This window comes from Canis aureus, chromosome 17 (genome assembly GCF_053574225.1).
Source record: "Canis aureus isolate CA01 chromosome 17, VMU_Caureus_v.1.0, whole genome shotgun sequence".
In the NCBI taxonomy this organism is placed as follows: Eukaryota; Metazoa; Chordata; class Mammalia; order Carnivora; family Canidae; genus Canis; species Canis aureus.
Window position 1 is genome coordinate 11,850,516 of NC_135627.1, and position 22,686 is coordinate 11,873,201.

At 37.8% G+C, this 22,686-nt stretch overlaps 1 protein-coding gene and 1 pseudogene across 1 annotated transcript in view; one reads left to right on the forward strand and one right to left on the reverse strand.

Annotated features, from left to right (window-relative positions):
- The window catches only part of TM9SF2 (transmembrane 9 superfamily member 2), a 63,208-nt gene that overhangs the window by 5,653 nt on the left and 34,869 nt on the right, over positions 1–22,686 (reverse strand). Inside the window, exons 10-15 of the mRNA XM_077855090.1 lie at positions 18,973–19,105; positions 15,971–16,090; positions 12,679–12,736; positions 9,290–9,449; positions 7,276–7,427; positions 6,078–6,189 (exon numbers count right to left, since the gene is read on the reverse strand). Of these exons, the coding sequence (XP_077711216.1) occupies positions 6,078–6,189; positions 7,276–7,427; positions 9,290–9,449; positions 12,679–12,736; positions 15,971–16,090; positions 18,973–19,105 (735 nt within the window). The remainder of the gene's footprint in view (positions 1–6,077; positions 6,190–7,275; positions 7,428–9,289; positions 9,450–12,678; positions 12,737–15,970; positions 16,091–18,972; positions 19,106–22,686) is intronic.
- LOC144287781 (guanine nucleotide-binding protein G(I)/G(S)/G(T) subunit beta-1 pseudogene) lies at positions 1,638–3,013 on the forward strand (annotated as a pseudogene).

Sequence of the window (22,686 nt, forward strand, 5' to 3'; positions counted from 1 at the left end):
CTGAAAAGAAAATTTTAAAAAGAATTCCATTTAGGGACGCCTGGGTGGCTCAGCGGTTGAGCACCTGCCTTCAGCTCAAGGTGTGATCCTGGGATACAAGATCAAGTCCCACAATGGGCTCCCTGCGAGGAGCCTGCTTCTCTCTCTGCCTATGTCTCTGCCTCTATCTCTCATGAATAAATAATCTTAAAAAAAAATCCCATTTACAACAGCATCCCAAAAAATCAAATACCTAGGAACAAATTCAACCAAGGACGTGAAAGATTTACATACCGAAAACTACAAAACATTGGGTTTTTTTTTTGTTTTTTTTTTTAAAGACAACTGAAACAAATGGAAAGACACCCATGTCATGGTTGGAAGACTTAATACTGTTAAGATGGCAATACTCTCCTAAAATTCAATGCTATTCCTATCAAATTTCCAATTTTTTTTTTTTGCAAAAAAAGGAAAAGCTGATCCCAAATTCACATGAAATTTTAAAGGGTCCTGAATAGCCAAAATAATCTTCACAAAAGGACAACAAAGTTGGAGGGTTTACTCTCCCCAATTCCAGAATTTACTACAAAACTATGGTATTCAGGGGATCCCTGGGTGGCTCAGCGGTTTAGCGCCTGCCTTTGGCCCAGGGCGCGATCCTGGAGTCCCGGGATCGAGTCCCACGTCAGACTCCCAGCATGGAGCCTGCTTCTCCCTCCTCCTGTGTCTCTGCCTCTTTCTCTCTCTCTCTCTCTCATGAATAAATAAATAAATCTTAAAAAAAAAAAAAAAGCTATGGTAATCAAAACAGTGTGGTACTGGCATAAGGATAGCATATACACTACCAGAATAGAATTGCTTAAGAATCCAGATATAAATTCATACATCTATGACCCATGGATTTTCCACATGGTTACAAAACCACCCAATGGAAAAAGACTAATAGTCTCTTTTACAAATGGTACTGGAAAAACTGGATATCCACATGCAAAGGAATGAAGGTAGATTCCTAATTATCACAACTAAAAATTAACTCAAATGGATCAATGACTCAAATATATAAGCTAAAACTATGTACTCAGAAAAAAACATAGAGGTAAATTTTCATTACCTTAGATTTGGCAATGAATTCTTAGATATGGCAACAAAAGAAAAAATAGAGAAGTCAGACTTTATCAAAATCAAAAACTTTTGCATAAAGGCCATTATTAAGTAAAAAGACAACTAAAGAATGAGAGAAAATATCTGCAAATGTCTTCTCTCATTTATTTGATAAAGATCTAGTATTTAGTATTTTAGTATTTGGAATATATATAGAACTCTTACAGCTCAAAAAAAAAAAAAAAAAAAAAGATAAACCACCCAGTTCATAAATGGGCAAAAGATTTGAATAGACATTTCTCCAAACAAGATACACAGATGGTCAATAGCATAAGAAAAGATGCTCACCATCATTAGTCACTGGGAAATGAAAATCAAAACAGTGAGATACCACCTCACACCTACTAGGAGATTGCTATAGTTTTGTTTTAAAAAGGAAAACAGGCTGACCCTTCTGCCCGGGTGGTGGCCGCGCTTGGACTTGGGGGATACTCCCTCCCCGTATGCTTCTTTGAGGTGTCTGAGACACGTCTCAAGTCCTTTAAATTATACAGCACACGGAAGTGGTATCAGCTATATCTGCTCAATTCCTCTATGGAAGTTTCTGAGTTGGGATGACAATTTTTCATGCATTGGAGACCAGACCAGAAGCACTTCTGAATTAAGATCTCAGATTCCTTGAGTTGGCATTGAAGAGCACTAGGACCTGAAGATGAGTGAACTTGACTAGTTATGGCAGGAGGCCGAGCAGCTTAAAAACCAAATTAGGGATGTTAGAAAGGCATGTGCAGATGTAACTATCTCTCAGATCACAAACAACATCGACCCAGTAGGAAGAATCCAGATGCACACCAGGAGAACGCTGAGGGCATTTGGCCAAAACTTATGCCATGCATTGGGGCACAGATTCCAGGCTTCTGGTCAGTGCCTCACAGGATAACAAACTGATCATCTGGGATAGCTACGCTACAAACTAGGTCCATGCCAACCCTCTGCGTTCCTCATGGGTCATGACCTGTGCATATGCCCCTTCTGGGAACTATGTGGCCTGTGGTGGCCTGGATAACATTTGCTCCATTTACAATCTGAAAACTCGTGAAGGGAATGTACGTGTGAGCCGTGAACTGGCAGACATACAGGTTATCTGTCCTGCTGCCGCTTCCTGGATGACAATCAGATCATCACCAGCTCTAGGGACACCACTTGTGCTCTGTGGGACATTGAGACCAGCCAGCAGACAACCACATTCACTGGACACGCTGGGGATGTTATGAGCCCTTCTCTCGCTCCCAACACCAGACTGTTTGTCTCTGTTGCTTGTGATGCATCAGCCAAATTCTGGGATGTGCAAGAAGGGATGTGCCGGCAAACTTTCACCGGCCACGAGTCCGACATCAATGCCATCTGTTTCTTTCCAAACGGCAATGCATTTGCACTGGCTTGGATGATGCCACCTGTAGGCTGTTCAACCTTCGTGCACAGCAGGAGGTCATGACTTATTCCCATGACAACATCATCTGTGGGATCACCTCGGTGTCTTTCTCCAAGAGCGGGTGCCTCCTCCTCACAGGGTACGATGACTTCAACTGCAATGTGTGGGACGCACTCAAGGCCGACAGAGCAGGTGTCTTGGCTGGGAATGACAACCGTGTCAGCTGCCTGGGGGTGACTGACGATGGGATGGCTGCGGCGACACGGTCCTGGGATAGCTTCCTCAAGATCTGGAACTAACACTGACAGCAAGTAGACGCTGTGGCGACTGGAAGATCATTCCAACCTTGAAGCGTTACAGTGACAGCATTTCCAATCCAGCCCTACTAACATGGATGCCCTGCACCCCCTCAGAACTTTAAAAGGGCAAGACCTTTTCCTTCACTTATTGCTAAAATGAAGAGCACAATTCCCAAGGAGGGAAGAACCTCTGTGCTGTAAACTCAAATTGTCCATTCCTCCCGGGACCATTGTCTTTGTGTCCTTTTTTTTTTTTTTTTTTTTTTTGTCTTGGATGAATTTAAAAGGAAATACTGTAATAAATGTGCTAACCAGCAGATAAACTTGAGTGTAATTGTGAGGCAGACACACACTTTTTTTTTACTAGTTCATTTGAATTTTAGGTCAGTGACCCTATTTTGTGCTGTTCATGCCAAACAAGTTGAGGATTTTATCTTGTAATAGGTTCTAAATTTCAGGTTGTGTCTGTAACAGGATTTTGCTTAATCCCGGGACTCCAGGAACACACCCTGGGCCAAAGGCAGGTGCCAAACCACTGAGCCACCCAGGGATCCCATATTTCCTTTTTATTATTATTTTTTTAAGATTTTATTTATTTATTCATGAGAGATAGAGAGAGAGAGTGAGAGAGGCAGAGACATAGGCACAGGGAGAAGCAGGCCCCATGCAGGGAGTCTGATGTGGGACTTGATCCCGGGTCTCCAGGATCAGGCCTTGGGCTGAAGGCGGCGCTAAACCGCTGAGCCACCCAGGCTGCCCCATATTTCCTTTTTAAAATCTATTCCTTTCATTCAGTAGTTACACAGAGGAAGAGGGTCTGGTACAGCCTCTCTGAAATTGTTAATGATATAAATTGAGTCTCTTTTTTTTGTCTCATGTCACATAATTGTTAGGCATAAACATAGCATAGAAAGGAAGATGCTAATAAGGAAAGGAACCAAGCACATGCTATGGCTGGTCTTGAATGCATGATGAATAGTAAACTCAGATTAGGCACCGTCTGCTCCCTGACCTGTCCTCCCTGCCTTCTCAGTTCAGTTCTTAATCTCGCCTTGGGTTTCCTTGTGAAGTCAGAGGGAAGTTCGTAATAATAGCCTAACACTATCCTGCGCCCTGCCCGCCGCCCCATCAGGAACCTGTTTTCCAGAGAGGCGCCTGTCCTGTGCTTGGATAGTCAGTCAATTATTTGTGTATGAAACCATGTACAAATCAATGTTTTGAAAATAATGACCTCAAACTTTCTAAGTTAAATTTAAAAAAATTTCATCGTTTGCCATATTGGGTGGGTTTACTCTTAGAATCGCATGCTGTAGAAATACTCAAAAGCACATATAGGACTCAATCCTTAGATGTTCTTTTTCTTTTAAGAAATAACCTCTTTACAGTTGTACCCACTGTGGCTCTGTCCACTCACTGCTGCTATTCTGTGCACAAGTGTTGGGAAGCAGTGCAGCCAGAAGCACTACATGCTTGGGCAGCGGGATTAGTTACTGTTTCTTTCTTTAAAAAAAAAAAAAAAAAAGAGTCTTGCTCCAAATGAAAATTGTTGGATTAATGGGTGGGGGTGGTGGTGGGGGCAGGGGATGGAGACCCTGGCCTTCCTCTATAAATTCATCATGGCCTGTCTTTGCCAGCCTTTTGCATCTGAGGCAGATCATTCTCTAACACACAGACCTCCCTGGTCCCACTGGAGGCCAGTGTGTCCGGCAGCAGTGTTTGGATGGCAGAGCCATGGGCCACCTCCCTGTACCCAATCCCACTCCACAGCAGCAGTGGTGGCTTCTCTCCATTCTGTTTCTGCAGCATCCTGTACAGAATTGTCCTGTGACATGCAGTATGTCTGGATCTGGCAGAGAAAATAAACACGAGCCCTCCTTCCTTTCCATTGACACCTTTGTAGAGCTCTCTGCACCATGTGCCCTTCACTGTTTGTATTTAATTTTAAAGTCAATGTATGGCAAGGAGGCTGGATGCAAGATAGATACTATATTAAACTATTGTTATTTAAGATGTAATAAAGCAGTTTGACATGAAAAATAGATAAATAAATAAGGAAAACAGCAAGTGTAGGCACGGATGTAGAAAAATTAGAACTCTTGTACATTGTTGGCAGGAATGCAAATAGTACAGTCATTGTGAAAAAGGTTGGTGGTTCTGCAAAAAGTTAAAGAATTACCACATGACTCCGCGATTCCACTCCTTTGTATATACCCAAAAGAAAGATAAACTGGTACTCAAAACAAGTATTTGTACCTGAATGTTCATAGCAGCACTATTCACAATAGCCAAAAGATGGAAACAAGCCTAATTTCCATCAACAGATGAATGGATAAACAAATTGGGTATATCTATACAATGGAATATTATTCAGCTACAAAAAGGAACAAAGTACTGAATCTTGAAAACATCCTAAGTCAAAGAAGCCAGACACAAAGGCCATATGTTATAGGATTCCATTTATATGAAATGTTCAGAATAGGTAAATATGTAGACAGAAAGCAGACTGGTGATTGCCAGGGTCTTGGGAGGGAGAGGGGAAAGGCGAAGTAACTACTTAATGGGTATGAGGTTTTATTTAAGGGTGATGAAAATATTCTGGAATTAGGAAGGGTGGTAGTTGTACCACACTGTAAATGAATGTAGTAATAAGTCCCCTAATTGTTCACTTTAAAATTGTTAAATTTTAAATTATGTGAATTTAACCTTAATTTTGGAAAAAAAAAGCATCTCAAGTTGAATAGATTCAATCTCCTATACAGAAAATAACTATAAAATAAATGATTTAATACAATCTAGACCTTTAAAAATTAATTCTACATAAGAATGCCATCAGTTAAAAAAAAAAGAATGCCATCAGTTTGCCATGAATAGAATTCATTATAATGTAACACTGAAATGTTTTAATGAATTTTCTCACTTAAAAATGTTTACTAAATTTCCAGCCTAGAAATAACTATATTTCATGAAGAACACTAATTTTTAATTTAGACATTTAAAAACTCAAAAAGGAAAACTCAGCATAATGTGCTATTCTCAGGAAATTAACATTTTAAATTTAAGCTCTAAATAAATATACTGAACTGAAGATACTATCTTAATCTATTCCTAATGAGAGCTACATTTGATTTAGGACTACAGGTCAATTTCTATCTTAACAAACACATATTTATAGAAATTAGTTCAATTAGTATTATTCAAAGTTGGCTTATGCCAAAATTATAAACACTGTCTACAAATTAATATAAATGAGCACTACTAATACATACCTCTGCACATAGGTGGAAATAGCAAAGAAGTATAGTTGCTTCTGAACATGTAATAACCAAAATGATAAATACCAGAAATAGGAAGCCAAACATGTAATACATCTGGTGTGACCTATAATGAACACATCAAGATTAAACTATAAACATTTTCTCTTTGACACAGTAACTGACACAATCCTTTCATGTTCCCTGAACTGGGAAATGTTTGCTTTTTGCCCCAACTAATCAAAGACAACAAATTCTCATAGGTGTAGACAGTGATGGAGTACGGGTGGGGCAGGGAGAGGAAAGGATATGGCAATGTCATTGGATTTTGCCTTTTCACTCACATAGAACCTGAAACTCTTATTCAAATATGCTTAGTCTAATTGTCTACCAGTGAGGCAAATAATTTCAATAAAAAATTAATGGACAGGCAGAGCCAAACTAAAAAAGGGTTCCATGTCGTACATAGTTTCTATCATGTGTGAAAGAAACAGTGAGTTGTGAAAATGCTATAAAAATCAGGAAGGAAAGATATGTTCTAATCGCTAAAAAGCTCAGATTCAGTTCTGACTTTAAGCTACTGCAAACCTTGGTACTTATTCTAACATACCAATGTGATCAACTAATAATGATATACTGCAGTGTATATATACCCTAATAAACTGGCTCAAAATTAGCACTATAAGTTTCTCCGTGCAAATAAGAAATCAAGAGAATGAAGGAATCCTGGGATTAGTAAGAACTCTGAAGGTCATCTACCTCCATGCTTCTCCCAATGCTAGTTCGAATCCCTTTTATAACAAGCTCAGAGTATCTTTTCTCTGAAGCAGTACAGATTACTTATTTAATAACACAGGTTTGGAGAGATAGGTTAATTTCTGTTACATGGTAACTGTGTGACACAAATAAATTACTTAACATCCAATGCTTCACCTCTCTCTAAAATGAGGATAATATCCACCTCACAGAGGTCTGAGAATTAAGAGAATTAAGAGAATTAATAAGTACTCAATTAATAACAGCTACTGTTATCACTATTCTTTTTCACACATGTAAAAGATAAAATTACCTTTTGGCTCTTAATATTTTTGATTATTGGATAACAGTTTATAAGATAGTCATCCAGAGAAACAAAGAAAGCAAGCTGCTACTACATATAATGGTAATATAATATAATGGTAATGAGAATAAGAGGATTTCACCTTTAGCTTACCAGATACTATTCAGAATGAAGAAAAGCTGTATAAAGATGCAGCCAAAAGGTAAAATCCCTCCCATGATAATACCAGGCAATGGCTTTGTGTAGAAGGACTGCTCAGGAATCTGACGTGGAATCTGATTGGTTCGAACAGGGTGTTCAATGGCCTTTAATAAAAAAAAAAAAGAATGGATTCATAATTAATCTATTTTAAAAATTCTTCTCTATATTAGACTATTTGCCTTTTTCTCAGCTTTCATGCTTGTATTGGCAATACAAGTCTACTTCAGTCATCAAGCTGAAATGTGTATTTAGAAAGAATGACCCAGACTCTATCAGTACAATATTCAGTCTGTCTGTTGCAGCAAGCCACAACTGTTTCCAGCAGTTATCCACTAATGGCTTTAGATAAAGTAAGAAATACACAGGAGATAATACAATACTTAAAAATACTAGTTAAGACAAAAGTAGAGTTAGGTTTTCCCTTTTAATTATATACTTGTAAGAAATCAGCTGGTTCTGAAATTGTAATAGGTTTTTATTTGGAGATGGGCAATGCCATCTTTATTAAAAAAATCTCAATTCTACTAAGACTTAAGAACACAAAGGCAACAATGAATGGCTATCTGAAGTTTTATGACCATAAGGTATTGATAACATTCTCCCTTTCACAATACATGATCTGGTAGAATAAGAATAAGTGAAACTTAAAGTACTTAAAACATAGCTGAGGGGTAAAACAGGTACATATGTAGAAATTCACTTTCTTTCAAAAGCATACTTCCATAGTTTTTGTGATGATACGTCAAAAACTTAAAACTTGGTATTCTCATTGAGATTTTATTTCCATGGACTAATTACTTTACATGTAGATATGCATGCGTAAAGGTAGAGAATTGTCATGTTGTTCTTCAGTGTTTATATTTTTAACAGGCATATTTTTAGAGTTTCAAAAACCTATTTATCTATGTATTCAAAAAGTTTTAAATCTTGTCAGGTCACTATTTATAGTACATACACTTAAAATAATAAATTAAACAAAATGCCAAAGAACTGAAAAATCTTAGGAATAGGCTGGCATGGTAGGTGTAGTGGAGACAGCGAAGCACTGACAGTCTCTGCCAGGACATTCTAGGTCCCCTTTCCAAAGTGTATGACAGTAATACATTATATATTATATATAATATATATTATATATATTTTTTAACCTTGTGGACCGGATGTTTTCAGGAAGAACAAGGATAGTGAAGTGGGAAGGACAGTGAAGAATAAATTCTCATTTTCCTCTTATCCTGAGGGCAGAAAAGGGCAGCAGAGGTGGAGAAAGACTTGGGGGAGGGAAGGACTGAGCTTTGCTGAGAATCTTCCTTAAAATTAAGTATTAGCAGGAAAACCATATAAAATTTATTACAAAGCTACACGTTAAAAAAAAATGGCTGTCACTTTATAGTCCCTTTTCCTACAGCTTTCTTCTTAACCCATACTCTTAGTTTACTTTGTTAAGTAATGGAGAAATACTTAATTTGGGAGGGGGGCATAGGGTAATTGGGTGACAGGCATTAAGAAGGGCACATGATGAGATGATGGGTGTTATACTATATGTTGGCAAACTAAATTTAAATAAAATTTTTTTAAAACCTAAAAAAACCCTCCCAAACCAAATACTTAATGCTAAGGAAAAAATGCCATACTTTTTAGGTTAGAAAAAAAGTTACACAATTATTTTTAATGTTAAAAAGTCAAAGTTTTCATTAGTTTGAATTAGCATTTCATTTCCTATTTTACTTACAAAACTTTAAAATCTAAATTTACATCTGTGACTTTTTTTCTACCATACCCCAAAAATGCTATTTTAAGAATGACTCCAGTCAAACTAAGAGGTCATCCATTTTCTGTGAAATCCAGACCACACAGGTAAGCATATATCTTTTAGACATCTATTTTTAAAAGATACTTTTCTATCTTTTAAGGTGGCATATGCTAACTTCCATAGCTGGAATTTATTTGAAATTTACACCTATAGACTTACATTCTTCTTAAAACCGAAGTATGCGCCAATAAATGTTAAAGGCACAGATATGCAGAACCAAAGAGCCAATATGGCAACCAGTGTTCCAAAAGGAATCGCTGCTGAAGATCCTTCTCCCCAGAGAATCAGATTCATTATAAAGAAGTCAGCAAACACAATCCTGAAAAATACAATAGGCTTTTGGGTAAAACTTGAGTCAGAAGCAAATGATATAGTATCAATCATATGTAATTAATACCATAATTTCTGTGTTATATACAAAGAAAACAAAACTGCTGAGTTATGGGGTGTATGAATTTAAAACTGCCAAATTACTTTTCAGATTGGTTCTGCCTGACTTAAACTCCCACCAGCAATTTATGAAAATTACCCCTTTTCCTTTTAACTTTAAAAAAAAATATTATTTATTTATTCATGAGAGAGACAGAGAGGCAGAGACAAGGCAGAGAGAGAAATAGGCTCCATGCAGGGAGCCTGATATGGGACCTGATCCTGGACCCGAGGATCATGCCTTGAGCCGAAGGCAGCCGCTCAACCACTGAACCACCCAGGAGTCCCTGAAAGTTCCCTCTTTACAAATTTCTTCATGCGTTGGATTGTCAAGTCTGTTGTTTTAATTTGCATTTCCTGTTGATGACTACTGCTGAACATCTTGTGCTTGTTAGCTTTATAGGTATTATTTCTGTGACTTGCTGGTTACATCTATTGCTCATTTTTCATTTGGGTTGTACAACTTTCCCAAAGTTATAGATGTGAGTTATTTATATATTCTAGTTATTTAATAATTCCTTGTTAAATATCTTGTTCTCCCAGTTTATGGCTATTTATGAACCCAAACAAGTGAATGTGTGTACTAAATTTCCCTTTAGTCTTTCTTCTAGGAGTACTTTTTAATTTTATATATATATATTTTTTTAATGACTTTATTTATTTTTCATGAGACACACAGAGAGAGAGAGAGAGAGAGAGAGAGAGGAACAGACACAGGCAGAGGGAGAAGCAGGCTCCATGCAGGGAGCCTGATGTGGGACTCGATCCTGGGTCTCCAGGATCACACGCTGGGCTGAAGGTGGCGCTAAACCGCTGCGCCACTGGGGCTGCCCTATGAGTACCTTTTTAAAAACATGGCTGTAATCATACTATAATTGTTTCTACATTCCTCACACACAGTTTTTAATGTGATCAGTCATCAATTTTTCCCTTTACTCTTTGTGTAATTTAAGACAAAGTCTTTCCTAGGGACGCCTGGGTGGCTCAGCGGTTGAGCATCTGCCTTTGGCTCAGGGCGTGATTCCAGTCTGGTGATTGAGTCCTGCATCGTGCTCCCTGCAATACAGTCTGCTTTTCTCTCTGCCTAGGTCTCTGCCCCTCCTCTGTCTCTCTCACGAATAAGTAAATAAAATCTAAAAAAAAAGAAAAAAAAAAGTCTTTCCTAACCTGGGATCATGATGATACTCTTCTATATTTTCTTCCAATTGTTATGCCCATTATATTTAGATTGCACCTGGAACTGATTTGTGTGTGACTGGTAAGAGAGTTTCTCCTTTCATATAGACAATTTACCAGCATCCTCTAACACTTCCTCTGGTTTGTGATGTCACACCTAGCATGCCTCTATGAATATCTGGTCTATTTCTATGTTTTCTGTGCTAGGAGCCACAGTACACTGCCAAACCCCTCATACATTTGGTGCTCTCATCAAGTAACATGGTGAATTTGTAACTCATACTAGTTAATTAGCTTTGTAAACTTGTCACATGAATGGCGCATGTTTTGACAAGTTATTTCAGGTATGGTGAAGGTTTCCTGTGGCTAATACTCCTGGTGAATAGAGTCCTCTTCCCAAAACAAATACAACTACCACGAAAACATGGAATTTGCTATTGGTAGTATTCATAATCTTGGAATATTAGCTGATTCCTAGACATACTGCCAAACTTGTATTAATTCTCCATGTTTTATAGTTGAAATTTATTGATATTCTCTGTATACAAATTATATCACAACTAAATTGAGATTTTTATTAATATAAGGAAGCATCTCTCTCCATTAAATTCTTTTAAAATGTGGAAACAATGTTTAGTATTATCAAATGCCATTTGGTTGTGTCTACTGCAATAACTATATGTAGGTGTTTATTTCCATAAAATTACATGAATTTCATGTCATTAAATGGTACTTCTTTTCCTAGATGAATACCAATTCTCTCTGCGCCCTTGGGTTCTCGGTGCATTCTTGTGTGCTTTTCCTCTCCCTCCTTCCCTCCTTCTCCTTCTCTCATTACTTCACTATCCTTCTGGTGAACACCTACTTTTAAGGGTGGAATGAAGAAGATAAATCAAAGGGTTGATACAGATATAAAAGAACTAGCTTAGGATGTTCCTCATGCTGTACTTTTCACCTCTGTCACTTATTTATTTTACAACTGGAAGTTTATACCTCTTAATTCTCTTGACTTTTTGCCCATCCGCTTCCCCACCCCTCCCCTCTGGCAACCACCAATTTGTTCTGTTATTTATGAGTCTATTTCTGTTTTGTTCATTTGCTTTTAGATTTCATATATAAGTGAAATCATATGGTATTTGTCTTTCTCTGACTAACTTATACCACTTTACAAAATATTCTCTAGGTCCATGCATGTTGGCACAAATGGCAAGAGCTCATTCATTTTTTTTTTATAGCTGAGTAATAGTCCATTGTGTATTTATGTGTGTGTATATATATATATATATATTCATACACACACATCTTCTTTACCCCACTTATCTATCAATGGACACTTAGGTGGCTTAAAAGCTGCAATACTTTTGATTTCTGTCAAAATTTTCTATCAAACATTTTTTTTTTTTTTTTAAGATTTATTTATTTATTTACTCAGAGAGAGAGAGAGGCAGACACAGGCAGAGGAAGAAGCAGGCTCCATGCAGGAAGCCTGATGTGGGACTTGATCCCAGGTCTCCAGGATCACACCCTAGGCTGCAGGAGGCGCTAAACTGCTGCGCCACCGGGGCTGCCCTCTATCAAACATTTTTCTATCTGAAAATATTTGCTTGCCTGAACCATGTTCAGGTGAAAATTGCTTCAAAAGCTTTCAATGCAGCCTTACACAACAACATGCCAGACCAACTTACAAAGTCTAAGAAACAAACTTTTAAGAAACGGAATGTAACAATTTCTCATGTCCAAAGATACTTTTTCCAGGTATGGCATGTGGTAATCACTGCACAAATGTTTATTAAATATTCAATTTTTATCTCTTTTTAAAAAATTAAATTAATTTTCTATGGTACATGGTTTAGAGACAGAGAAGATTCAAGACTTAAGAGACTGAAAATTTGGGAGCTAAAATATGATAATGTAAGAAAGTTACTATTGAAATGTTCACTTACCCAGGACAAAGAAATGATGTCAATAAAACATTTGTTTTCCACTTCTCACCTCCAAAGGCTGTAGAAGAAAACAAAAGTGGGATAACACACAGACTTTTCTTCAAAGCAAACCAAATGACCATATATGTCTACATTAAACAAATTTTCAGACAGCACTAGAGGCCCATTCCTAGAAAATCACACCAGTAAATGATATGACAGTCCCTACACAAGTGATCCAGATCAGAGATGCACATCATAGGACTTCCCTGAATAAGCCCGGCTCTCAAGATGTTTGCTTCAGCATAATAAATCTACCATCAAAGGAAGGTCATCAAAACCACTGCTTTTCTAATCTTTTTTTACTTCAAAATAAAACAAACCCTTAAGTTCTGGGCCAGTTTCAATCCATGGGACTGGGGAGAGGAAGGGCATAAGGGGGGGATTCTCCTTTATCTTGCAGCCAGTTTCAGAATTGGTTATAAAACTAGGAACCCTCAAACCTAAAGTACAACACATTTAAATTTCCACAGTAGGCCTAAATCTTTAGGATTCCCCTGGCATCACAGTTTCTGGTCCGAGATATGGGTGGGGGTGGGGAGATCAGTGTGTCAGATCAGGCGACAAAGAAGAGTGGAAGGGTTTCGGCCACTTCACAGAATAAATTTGCTTATCAACTTTTCAAACTCCTTTGCTCCTCTCTAATTTCTTTTCCCCACTTAAAAACATTTTTTTAAGTATATAGAGTAAAAAATGAAAGCACTCCTCCTATTCCGGTTTAAAAGTTGGAGATGAAACTGGCAGAGATGTGAGAACATCTTTGATTTAAAAAAAAAAAAAAAAGTTGTAATAGTTTATAAGCAAGTTTAAGTACCATTTGTCCTACAACGAAATGACAAATGATATGTATATGATTTGAATTCACAGCATTATTGATAGACTATTGTGAAATGGTTAATTCTGGGTTTAATGCAATTCCAAACAAAATTCAAATATACTTATTGAAACGTTAGAAATATTCTGTAAAATGAAGTATTTTGTGACTGGGGCCACACGACAGCATGTCTCTGAATGTTCCACCTGATTAATGTGCAGCTGGGAGAACTGAGGATGGAGAGGAAATAAAGAAGGCTCTGCCTGGGATGGGAGGGAGAATGCGCTGGTACTTCCAGCACAGTGAACAGCATGGGGTAAGGTCCTCAGGCAGGTGTGAAGGTACACAGCCTGACAGAGGAACTGAAAGAAAGCCAGCATAGTTGAGAAAGGGAATGTGCTGCATGGGAGGCAGGGGTCTGATCATATCATTAAAACACACATGACACCCTCAATTCCCTGTCCTTTACTAAAGGATGAAAAGAAAGGAAAAAAAAAAACTGACAAAATCCACAAAGAGTAAAACACAGACACACATACATATAGGACTTCACCTTTTCAGAAGAGCACTGTATCTGGCAAAGTCTAACTTCTACTTCTACTTGGGGTTGAGTCTAGCCAACCTCACTTTAAGGATGCATACATAACCCAACCACCATGTCTGACTTCAAACCTTATTCACATCAACCTTAGCTCCTTAGCTCTGTCTCATCTTCTTTTTTTTTTTTTTTGGTGGGCACTTTCCCCCCCTGAATTTATTACTGTAGTGTAACTAACACAGTGTTGTATTAGTTTCAGGTGTACAACATATTGATTCCATAATTCTATACATTTCTCATTGTTTACCATTATATAATCACCATCTGTTACCATACAACACGCTACATTTCCTATGCTGTAATTTTCACCTCCATGACTTATTTTATAACTGAAAATCTGTACATTTTAATCCCCTTCATCTGTTTCGCCCATCTTTCATCCACCTCCTCTCTAGCAAATCACATTTGTTCTCTGTATTTTTTGTTTTGTAGATTCCACATAGAAATGAAATCACATAAAATATGTCTTTTACTGTGCAAAAGGACAATGATATTTATTTTGATGTAATTCCAAGTTTATTTTTGCTTTTGTTTCCCATGCCTGAGGAAACATGTCCATAAATATGCCACTAAGGCTGATGTAAAAGGTTACTTGCCGTTTTCTCTCTTCTAGGGGTCTAATGGTTTCAGGTCTCACATTTAGGTCTTTAATCCATTTTGAATTTATATTTGTATATGGTTTAAGAAAGTGGTCTCATTTTCCCAGCACAATTTTTTAAAGACACTCTCTTTTCCCCATTGTATACTCTTGCCTTCTTTGTCGTGGGTTAATTGACCATATGAGTTTATTTCTAGGCTTTCTATGCTGTTCCATTGATATGTGTCTGTTTTTGTGCCAGTACCACACTGTTTTAATTACTACAGTTTTGCAGTGGATCTTGAAAACTTGGATTGTGATACCTCCAGTTTTGTTTTTTCTTCAGACCGCTTTGGCTATTCGGGGTCTTTTGGGATTCCATACAAACTTTGGGTTTATTTGTTCTAGTTCTGTGAAAAATACTATAGTATTTTGGTAAAGATCACACTGAATCAGTAAGTAGACTGCTTTGAGGAGTATGGACATTTCAATGATATTAATTCTTCTAATCCACGAGCAAGGTATATCTTCCCATTTGTGCCTTCAATTCCTTTCATTAATATCTTATAGTTTTCAGAGCATAGGTTTTTTTTTTTAACCTCCTCCCTGTCAATTTAAATTGAGGTTACCTATGAGATCATCTCAAGAAGACTTCAGGATTCCCTGGCAAACACTGGCATTCACTGCCCCTGGCAAATGTGCTAAGTCATCTAGTCACATCCCATCCTTACCCTGTGGACTTGATGTTTTTTTTTTCACTGAACTTTTTCACTGAACTAAAATAAAGTTCAAGAATAGCAAGAATACAAGATTACAGCTCATTATATTATAAAAGCAAATTAAATTACTTCAGGGCTCTTTAGCATGCATGACCTCTTATTCAAGAGAAGGTATGACTATATATATTATTTATTTTAGTTAATAAATCAGTGATATAAATATGCTTACTTCCTTTATTAGTCTATATATGTTTCTATGAATGTAGCAAATCTAAGTTGTTCAGCCAAACCTCTTATGCCAAAACTTAAAAGTAAAAGAACAGAGGGATGGTGGATAAGCAGCATCTAAATTTGCTTACCTCACTGTATAAACACTTATTAATAAATAAATATAGGGATGGTCATCCACATCACAAGCTTCTTTTAAATAAAGATATATACCTATAATACATACTGTTTCAAGAAAATCACCTGCTGGCCACAAAGGCTCATATGCAGTGATTAGATTTCTGATCTGACACTCATTCAGGGTGGCTTTTACTTACACTTATAAAATCTGGCAGCAACATAGCCTGCAGGAGTGCCCAGCAGCACCCATAGGACCACAGCACAAGTCATCAATGCTCCTCTGTTGGCAGGTGACAAAAATCCCAGGCAAGCAAAAACTAAAAAAATAAGTAATTTTAAGTTATAAATTTGGTTACTATTTCCTTTGTGAAATGATAGAAGACGACCTCATTTTTTAAACAAGAAACTAAATACAATTAAATAAATTCATGAATACACGGTCTTACCATAGGGTCCACACTAAATCTTAGCAATATTGTAAGGTACTATGTCAACAGGCTCCACCTTTCCTATCATCAGGGAAGGCTGACTGGGTATTCACAAGGACTTTCAGCTCTTCTGAGATTCAAGCAGAGTTCTTTTTTTTTTAATTTTTTATTTTTCTTTTACGATAGTCACAGAGAGAGAGAGAGAGAGAGAGAGGCAGAGACATAGGCAGAGGGAGAAGCAGGCTCCATGCACCGGGAGCCCGACGTGGGATTTGATCCCGGGTCTCCAGGATCGCGCCCTAGGCCAAAGGCAGGCGCCAAACTGCTGCGCCACCCAGGGATCCCCCCCCCCTTTTTTTTAACATTTATTTTTTTTAGAGAGAGCGAGTGTGAGCATGAGTTGGGGGAGGGGCAAAGGGAAAGAGAGAGAAAATCTCAAGCAGACTCAATGTTGAGCTCAGAGTCGATGCGGGGCTCAATTCCATAACCCTGAGATCATGACCTGCTTCAAAAGCAGGAGTTGGACACTTAATTGACTGAGCCACCCAGGTGCCCCCATCAAGTACAGCTTTTTAAAAATTAATATGAATAAAGATATTCTCACCATGAAATAGTCCCACTTTTGTTCCTTTAAAAAAATAATACCGGGTCCTCTGGGTGAAAATTACCTTATAACATTCAAAGACAAGACAAAATCTAATCAATGAGTAAAATAAGAGAAAAAAGATTTCATAGTACACATTGGCTTTCGGAACACAAATTACTGAAGGACTTGGTCACTGACTCAGAGAAATTCTGGCTTCTACTTTTATTTAGTTGGTTGGTTTTATTTGTTCTTCCTTATAATAATGCACCTGACTAATAAGAATAAACATGCTATCTTATATTTATAGAGATTCCTGGATTTAAGCTGGGATTTGGAAGTTATGACTTTGCTCAGAAAGAAATCCAAGTGACTTTCTAATTCCAGTAGCAAGAAAGTTCCCAGTGTTTCCCTGAGGTGTACATCAAGCACATGTCCACCCACACCTTCTGTTCAGCACCAACTGAGGGGCAAAAGGAGAAACTCATGAGCAGGAAACCAACCAGGGGAACTTTAGAAGACCTATTCAAATTTCAACCAAAATGCACACCCTCATTCTCCCCAGAACAGAGAAATGGACTGTTCTGAAGGAGAAAGTTCATATTTGAGCATTTAAGGAAAATAATCCCTAGGTTCTCTGAATCTTTCCTTCCTCATGAGTTCACTTTCTAGCAGACCCCAACAAGAACCAGATGATGACAGAAGACAACTCCCAATACAATTTTTAGGCAGAATTTTATCCTAAAGCATCCATTCTGCTCCAGCTCCTGGCTCTCTGGGGGATCTAATGCCTTCATGCTATCCTCTGACTGTGTCTAAATCTCTGCCATGATGACTTCTCCCAATCTACCCTCTTCAGTATAATATATTCAAGAATTCTAGGTCTACCCATCACAGCTGCATCTCCTTACCTAAGTAGATAAAGATACATGTTCTAATTAATCTTCAAGTTAGTCTTCAAAGTAAGCCTAAAGGTGCAAATCAGTGGTTCTCAACCTTATTCAGGTGCCAGACACCTAGAAGTGAGAATCTTCTTTGTAAAGCATTTTATATAGTTCCATCATAAAAATCTGGAGTAATTTTACTAACATAAAATGACTTTGGTATTATATATTTAATATGTAATCAAATATAAGAACGTTCATTAAAATTATTAAAAGGTCAGTGGTTTCTGAATTCTTCCAGTAATAATTCATTTGTTATTATTCATCAGAAGGCACCAATAAAGGAAACATAAGGAAAGTAATAGCAAAATTTAGAGAACTCTATTCATAAACCTTTTTCTTACAATTAGGAAAATTGCAGAAATACTGTATTCCCATAGAGTGGCCTTAGAACCATCCCTGTGGCTGATCAATAACTCTAAGGGGGGAGAAGGAGCTATCTGGGGGGAAAAAAAAGGTTGTCCTAGTTGACAAAAAAATTTTAAGTAATAACATTTCTGAAGATTTTCAGGTGGCACAAAGGAGAGGTATTTGTTGTGTAGGAAGGTCTCTCCTGAACACTGCTAGAGAAAAAAAAGTCTTGCTTCCTATATCCTTCCAAGATGAGGAAGGTCTACAAAAAGCTTCCTACCCTATTTCCTCTTTTCCTTTTTGTTTTTCTCAGTGGAAGTCAAAAACATCTTAGAATCCTAATCATACTGCTCCTGGTAGGGTGGCACCGTCAACCCTTATGACCCTGGTTCCACATCACCCAGACTCAGACCCAGATGGTCTTCAGGTTATCTAATCACCTCCAGTCCCAGCCCATGACAAAGGCTTGGTCTCTATGCAGTTTTAAGGGAGATATGAAGTCAGTTTTCTGGCACAGCTAACCTTGCCCCCAAGTGATGTATAGCCAAAGCACACATATTCATCAAGTAGCCTACCTACTTCACTTAGGAACATTGGTTCATTGTTTTGTTTTGTTTTGTTTTGTTTTTAAAGACTTTATCTCTTTATGTTAGAGAGAGAACACATGAGCATGCGAGCAGAGACAGAGGGAGAGAGAAAATCTCAAGCAGACTTCATGCTGAGCCTGGAGCAGGATCCCATGATCTGAAGATCATGAGCTGAAATCAAGATCGTGAGCTGAAATCAAGAGTTGGATGCTTAACCGACTGAGTTGCCCAGGTGCCCTGGAAGACTGGTTTTCAAATAATCACTTAGAAAAAGTATTTACTTTTTAATTTTCACTTAATACTTACACAGAGTCACAAAAGTCATAATCAAGATCTGTGTCCCCGATCCTAGAAAGACTGACAGCAGCATCCCTTTTCTTGGAGGACGGAATATATCACCATGAACCAGCTTCCAGCCAAATTCTTCCTGGGCATCCTCCTAAAATGGGAATTAAGTTGCTTAACTGACATGTATCACAGGACAGCTAGACAGTTTGTTCACTGGTGAATATGTTGATACAGAATTTTTTTTTAAACTTACAAATGTTAGTATTTATTTCAATTCTGAAGTTTTATGAAGTTTTGGTTTTACATAGTTTTCTTGAATTGATTTTTAAATAAAGTTAATAATTTAAACTAATTTAAAAGTTACTAAGAAATTTTAAAAACATAGACAACTACCATATGATACTTACCTAGTTCTAGTCAAGTTTTATGATCCAAATTAATGATTTAATTTTTACTCACACTCTAACCTTTTCTTTTTCTTTTTTTTTAAGATTTTTTAAAAATTTATTTACTCATGAGAGACACACACACACACACACACAGAGAGGCAGAGACACAGGCAGGGGGAGGAGCAGGCTCCATGCAAGGAGCCTGATGTGGGACTCGATCCCAGGTCTCCAGGATCACGTCCTGGACTGAAGGCAGCGCTAAACCGCTGAGCCACCCAGGCTGCCCAATCCTTTTCAATCTACATTTACTAATCTCCAAAATGAGTGAATGGTATTAGGTTTCACAGCCACTCTGCTGGGTATGGTAGAGTTAGCTACGAGCATATGAATAAGATTGCCACCAGGCCTAACTGTTCCCCTGACACAAATACACAAGCAGCTCCACCTGGTTGTTTAATAGGCATCCTGAAGAGAATTATCCACACCTGAATGGATTCTCTCTCCTCAACTTACTCTTTCTGCAGGAACCATCCCCGCCCCTAGCCCCATCCCTGGTCACCCAGTAGTAAAAGCTCCATCTTGCCAGCTGTTCAGTTCCCAAAACCTTGGAATCCTCCTTGATTCCTTCCCTTTTTTCGTATCTTGACCATAGTCCTTTAACAAATCTTCAGCAATACCTCCAAAATATTTCAGTAGAATCTAATACTCGTTCCAGGTTCAAGTCATTACCTCTCAACTGGCTATTCCAACATATACTACATTGACCTCTGTGTTCCTGCCCTTGCTTCTATTCAGTTACTTCTCAATATGACAACCAGGAGGGTCCTTTATTTTTTCTCCCTCTTCTACCTTCTCCATAGACCAGTCAACCAATAATCTGTCCCACCTCCTAAACAACCCCTGTGTTTATCTGTGTCTACCTCCTTTTTTCTTCCCTACCATCATTCTATCCCCAGGAGTTCCATAACTACCTTTGGATGGTTTCTATACCTCCAATCTTGCCCCGATTCTCCACATATTCAAAGTGATTTTCCTGGGCAGCCCGGGTGGCTCAGCGGTTTAGTGCCGCCTTCAGCCCAGGGACTGATCCTGGAGACCCAGGATCGAGTCCCATGTCGGGCTCCCTACATGAAGCCTGCTTCTCCCTCTGCCTGTGTCTCTGCCTCTGCCTCTCTCTCTCTGTGTCTCTCATGAATAAATAAATAAAATCTTAAAAAACAAAGTGATTTTCCTATAACACAAACCTGGCTATGTCAGTGCTGTTTAAAATTCTTCAAGAGCTTCCCCGTGACCTTCAAACTGTATTGCTTACAGGTTACTCTGGCCCCCGTAACTTTTTCAGGCTCATTTCTTGACATTTCCTTCAGGATGCAGCTGATCTCCACCCCAAATTCCCAAACTTCTATCTTTGTGAGCAGTAGACAATACTATTGATAGTATGTTACATTTATACATATTTTTTAGTAAATATAAACTAAAATTTGAAACATGGATTTTATGTCGGTACTAATCCTGCTCTTACAATGGCTAATAAAAGACAATAGTAAAAATAAAAATACTTCCATGTACACCAGGTAATTATAGTCAGTCATTTATAAGGAATGTACAAATTGAAGTTTTGTTAAAAGTATATGGGCTCTAAATGGTTTAAATGAAATTATATTTGGATTGGCTTCAAAATAACTGAAAGGGAGGAACTCGTGGGATTCTAAAACAAGACTGAATGAGCTGAGAACTGCTGGACCAGAGTGATGGGTATACTAAATCTCTGTGCTTCTCTGAAGGTCTACATTAAAAGTATGAGGGGAAAAAAAGTACATTCACCTTTTTTTGTTTAGGCGCAGTAGTGTTACAGATGAGAGATTTCTCATTACTTTTTTACTGAATAAGCACTAAAAAACCCAGAGTTAAATGAAAATGAAGTTTCCCATAAAGGGCCAGGTCCCCTTTCTTTGGAGAAAACAAATGTGACTAGTTTCTTATTATCTTTGCAGAGATACTCTACCTATACATAAAGAAATGCACAGATACTTTTTTTTTCATTTTGCATAAATGGTAGCATATTATACACATTATTTCACACCTTGCTGTTATAGTCCAATATCATGGAAATGCTTCCACATTTGTGTATACAGAATTGCTTCATTCTGGTTTTTTAAAAAAATACTTTATTTATTTATTTGAGAGAGAGAGAGAAGAGATAGCAAGAGAGAACACCAGCAGGGAGGAGAGGGAGAAGCAGACTCCTTACTGAGTAGAGAGCCCAATGTGGGGCTCAATTCAGGGACCCTGAGATCATGACCTGAGCCAAAGGCAGACACTTAACTGACAGCCATTCAGGCACCCCTGCCTCATTCTTTTTAATGAATACACAGTATTCCACTACATGGATATTCCATAACTTATAAAATCAGTCCCTATTCATGAGTATTTGGGTTTCTTGAAATTTTTTATAATAAGCAATACACTGTCTTAAAATTAAAAATAGCAGTAATAATAAAACCTTTCCATCCAAGTTAGTTTCTAAGAACTGAATTGTTGGATCGAATTATTTACATTATAAACTAATATTGCGGGATCCCTGGGTGGCGCAGCGGTTTGGTGCCTGCCTTTGGCCCAGGGCGCAATCCTGGAGACCCGGGATCGAAACCCACCGTCGGGCTCCCGGTGCATGGAGCCTGCTTCTCCCTCTGCCTGTATCTCTGCCTCTCTCTCTCTCTCTCTCTCTCTCTGTGTGACTATCATAAATAAATAAAAATTAAAATAAAAAAAAATGAACTAATATTGCTGAAGTGCTTTTCATAAGTTATACCATTTACATTCTCATAAGCTATGTATCAAAGTGCTCGTGTCCTCAATCCCCCAACACATTATTATTATCAAACATTTTAATATCTGCTAGTGTGCCAGAGGAGCAAAGAATCTTGCACTGCAGTTTTATTTTACATTTCTCTTATTATGAATGATGTTGCATCTTTTTATGTGTAAGGACCATTTGTTTCTTTTAAATGGACTCTCTTTTCATGTACCTTGCCTGGTTTCTTACTGGGCTGCTGACTGTTTTCGTAATGACTTTAGGATTTATAAGGCATTAACTTTTTGTTTGTGACATGTGCTAAATATTTTCCCATTTGACTTTTATCTTTTTACTTAATGGTATTTCTTACTACTCAAAAAAATTTTTTAACACAGTAATCATAGAGCAATCATTTTTTTTTTAATAACTTCTGGCTCTCTGTGATACTTAAATTCTACCCTTCTCCAAAGTTTAAAAATAACTTCTCATGTGTTCTAGTATTTTATAGTTTCATATTTTCATTTAACATAAAGAATAAAGGTGGCA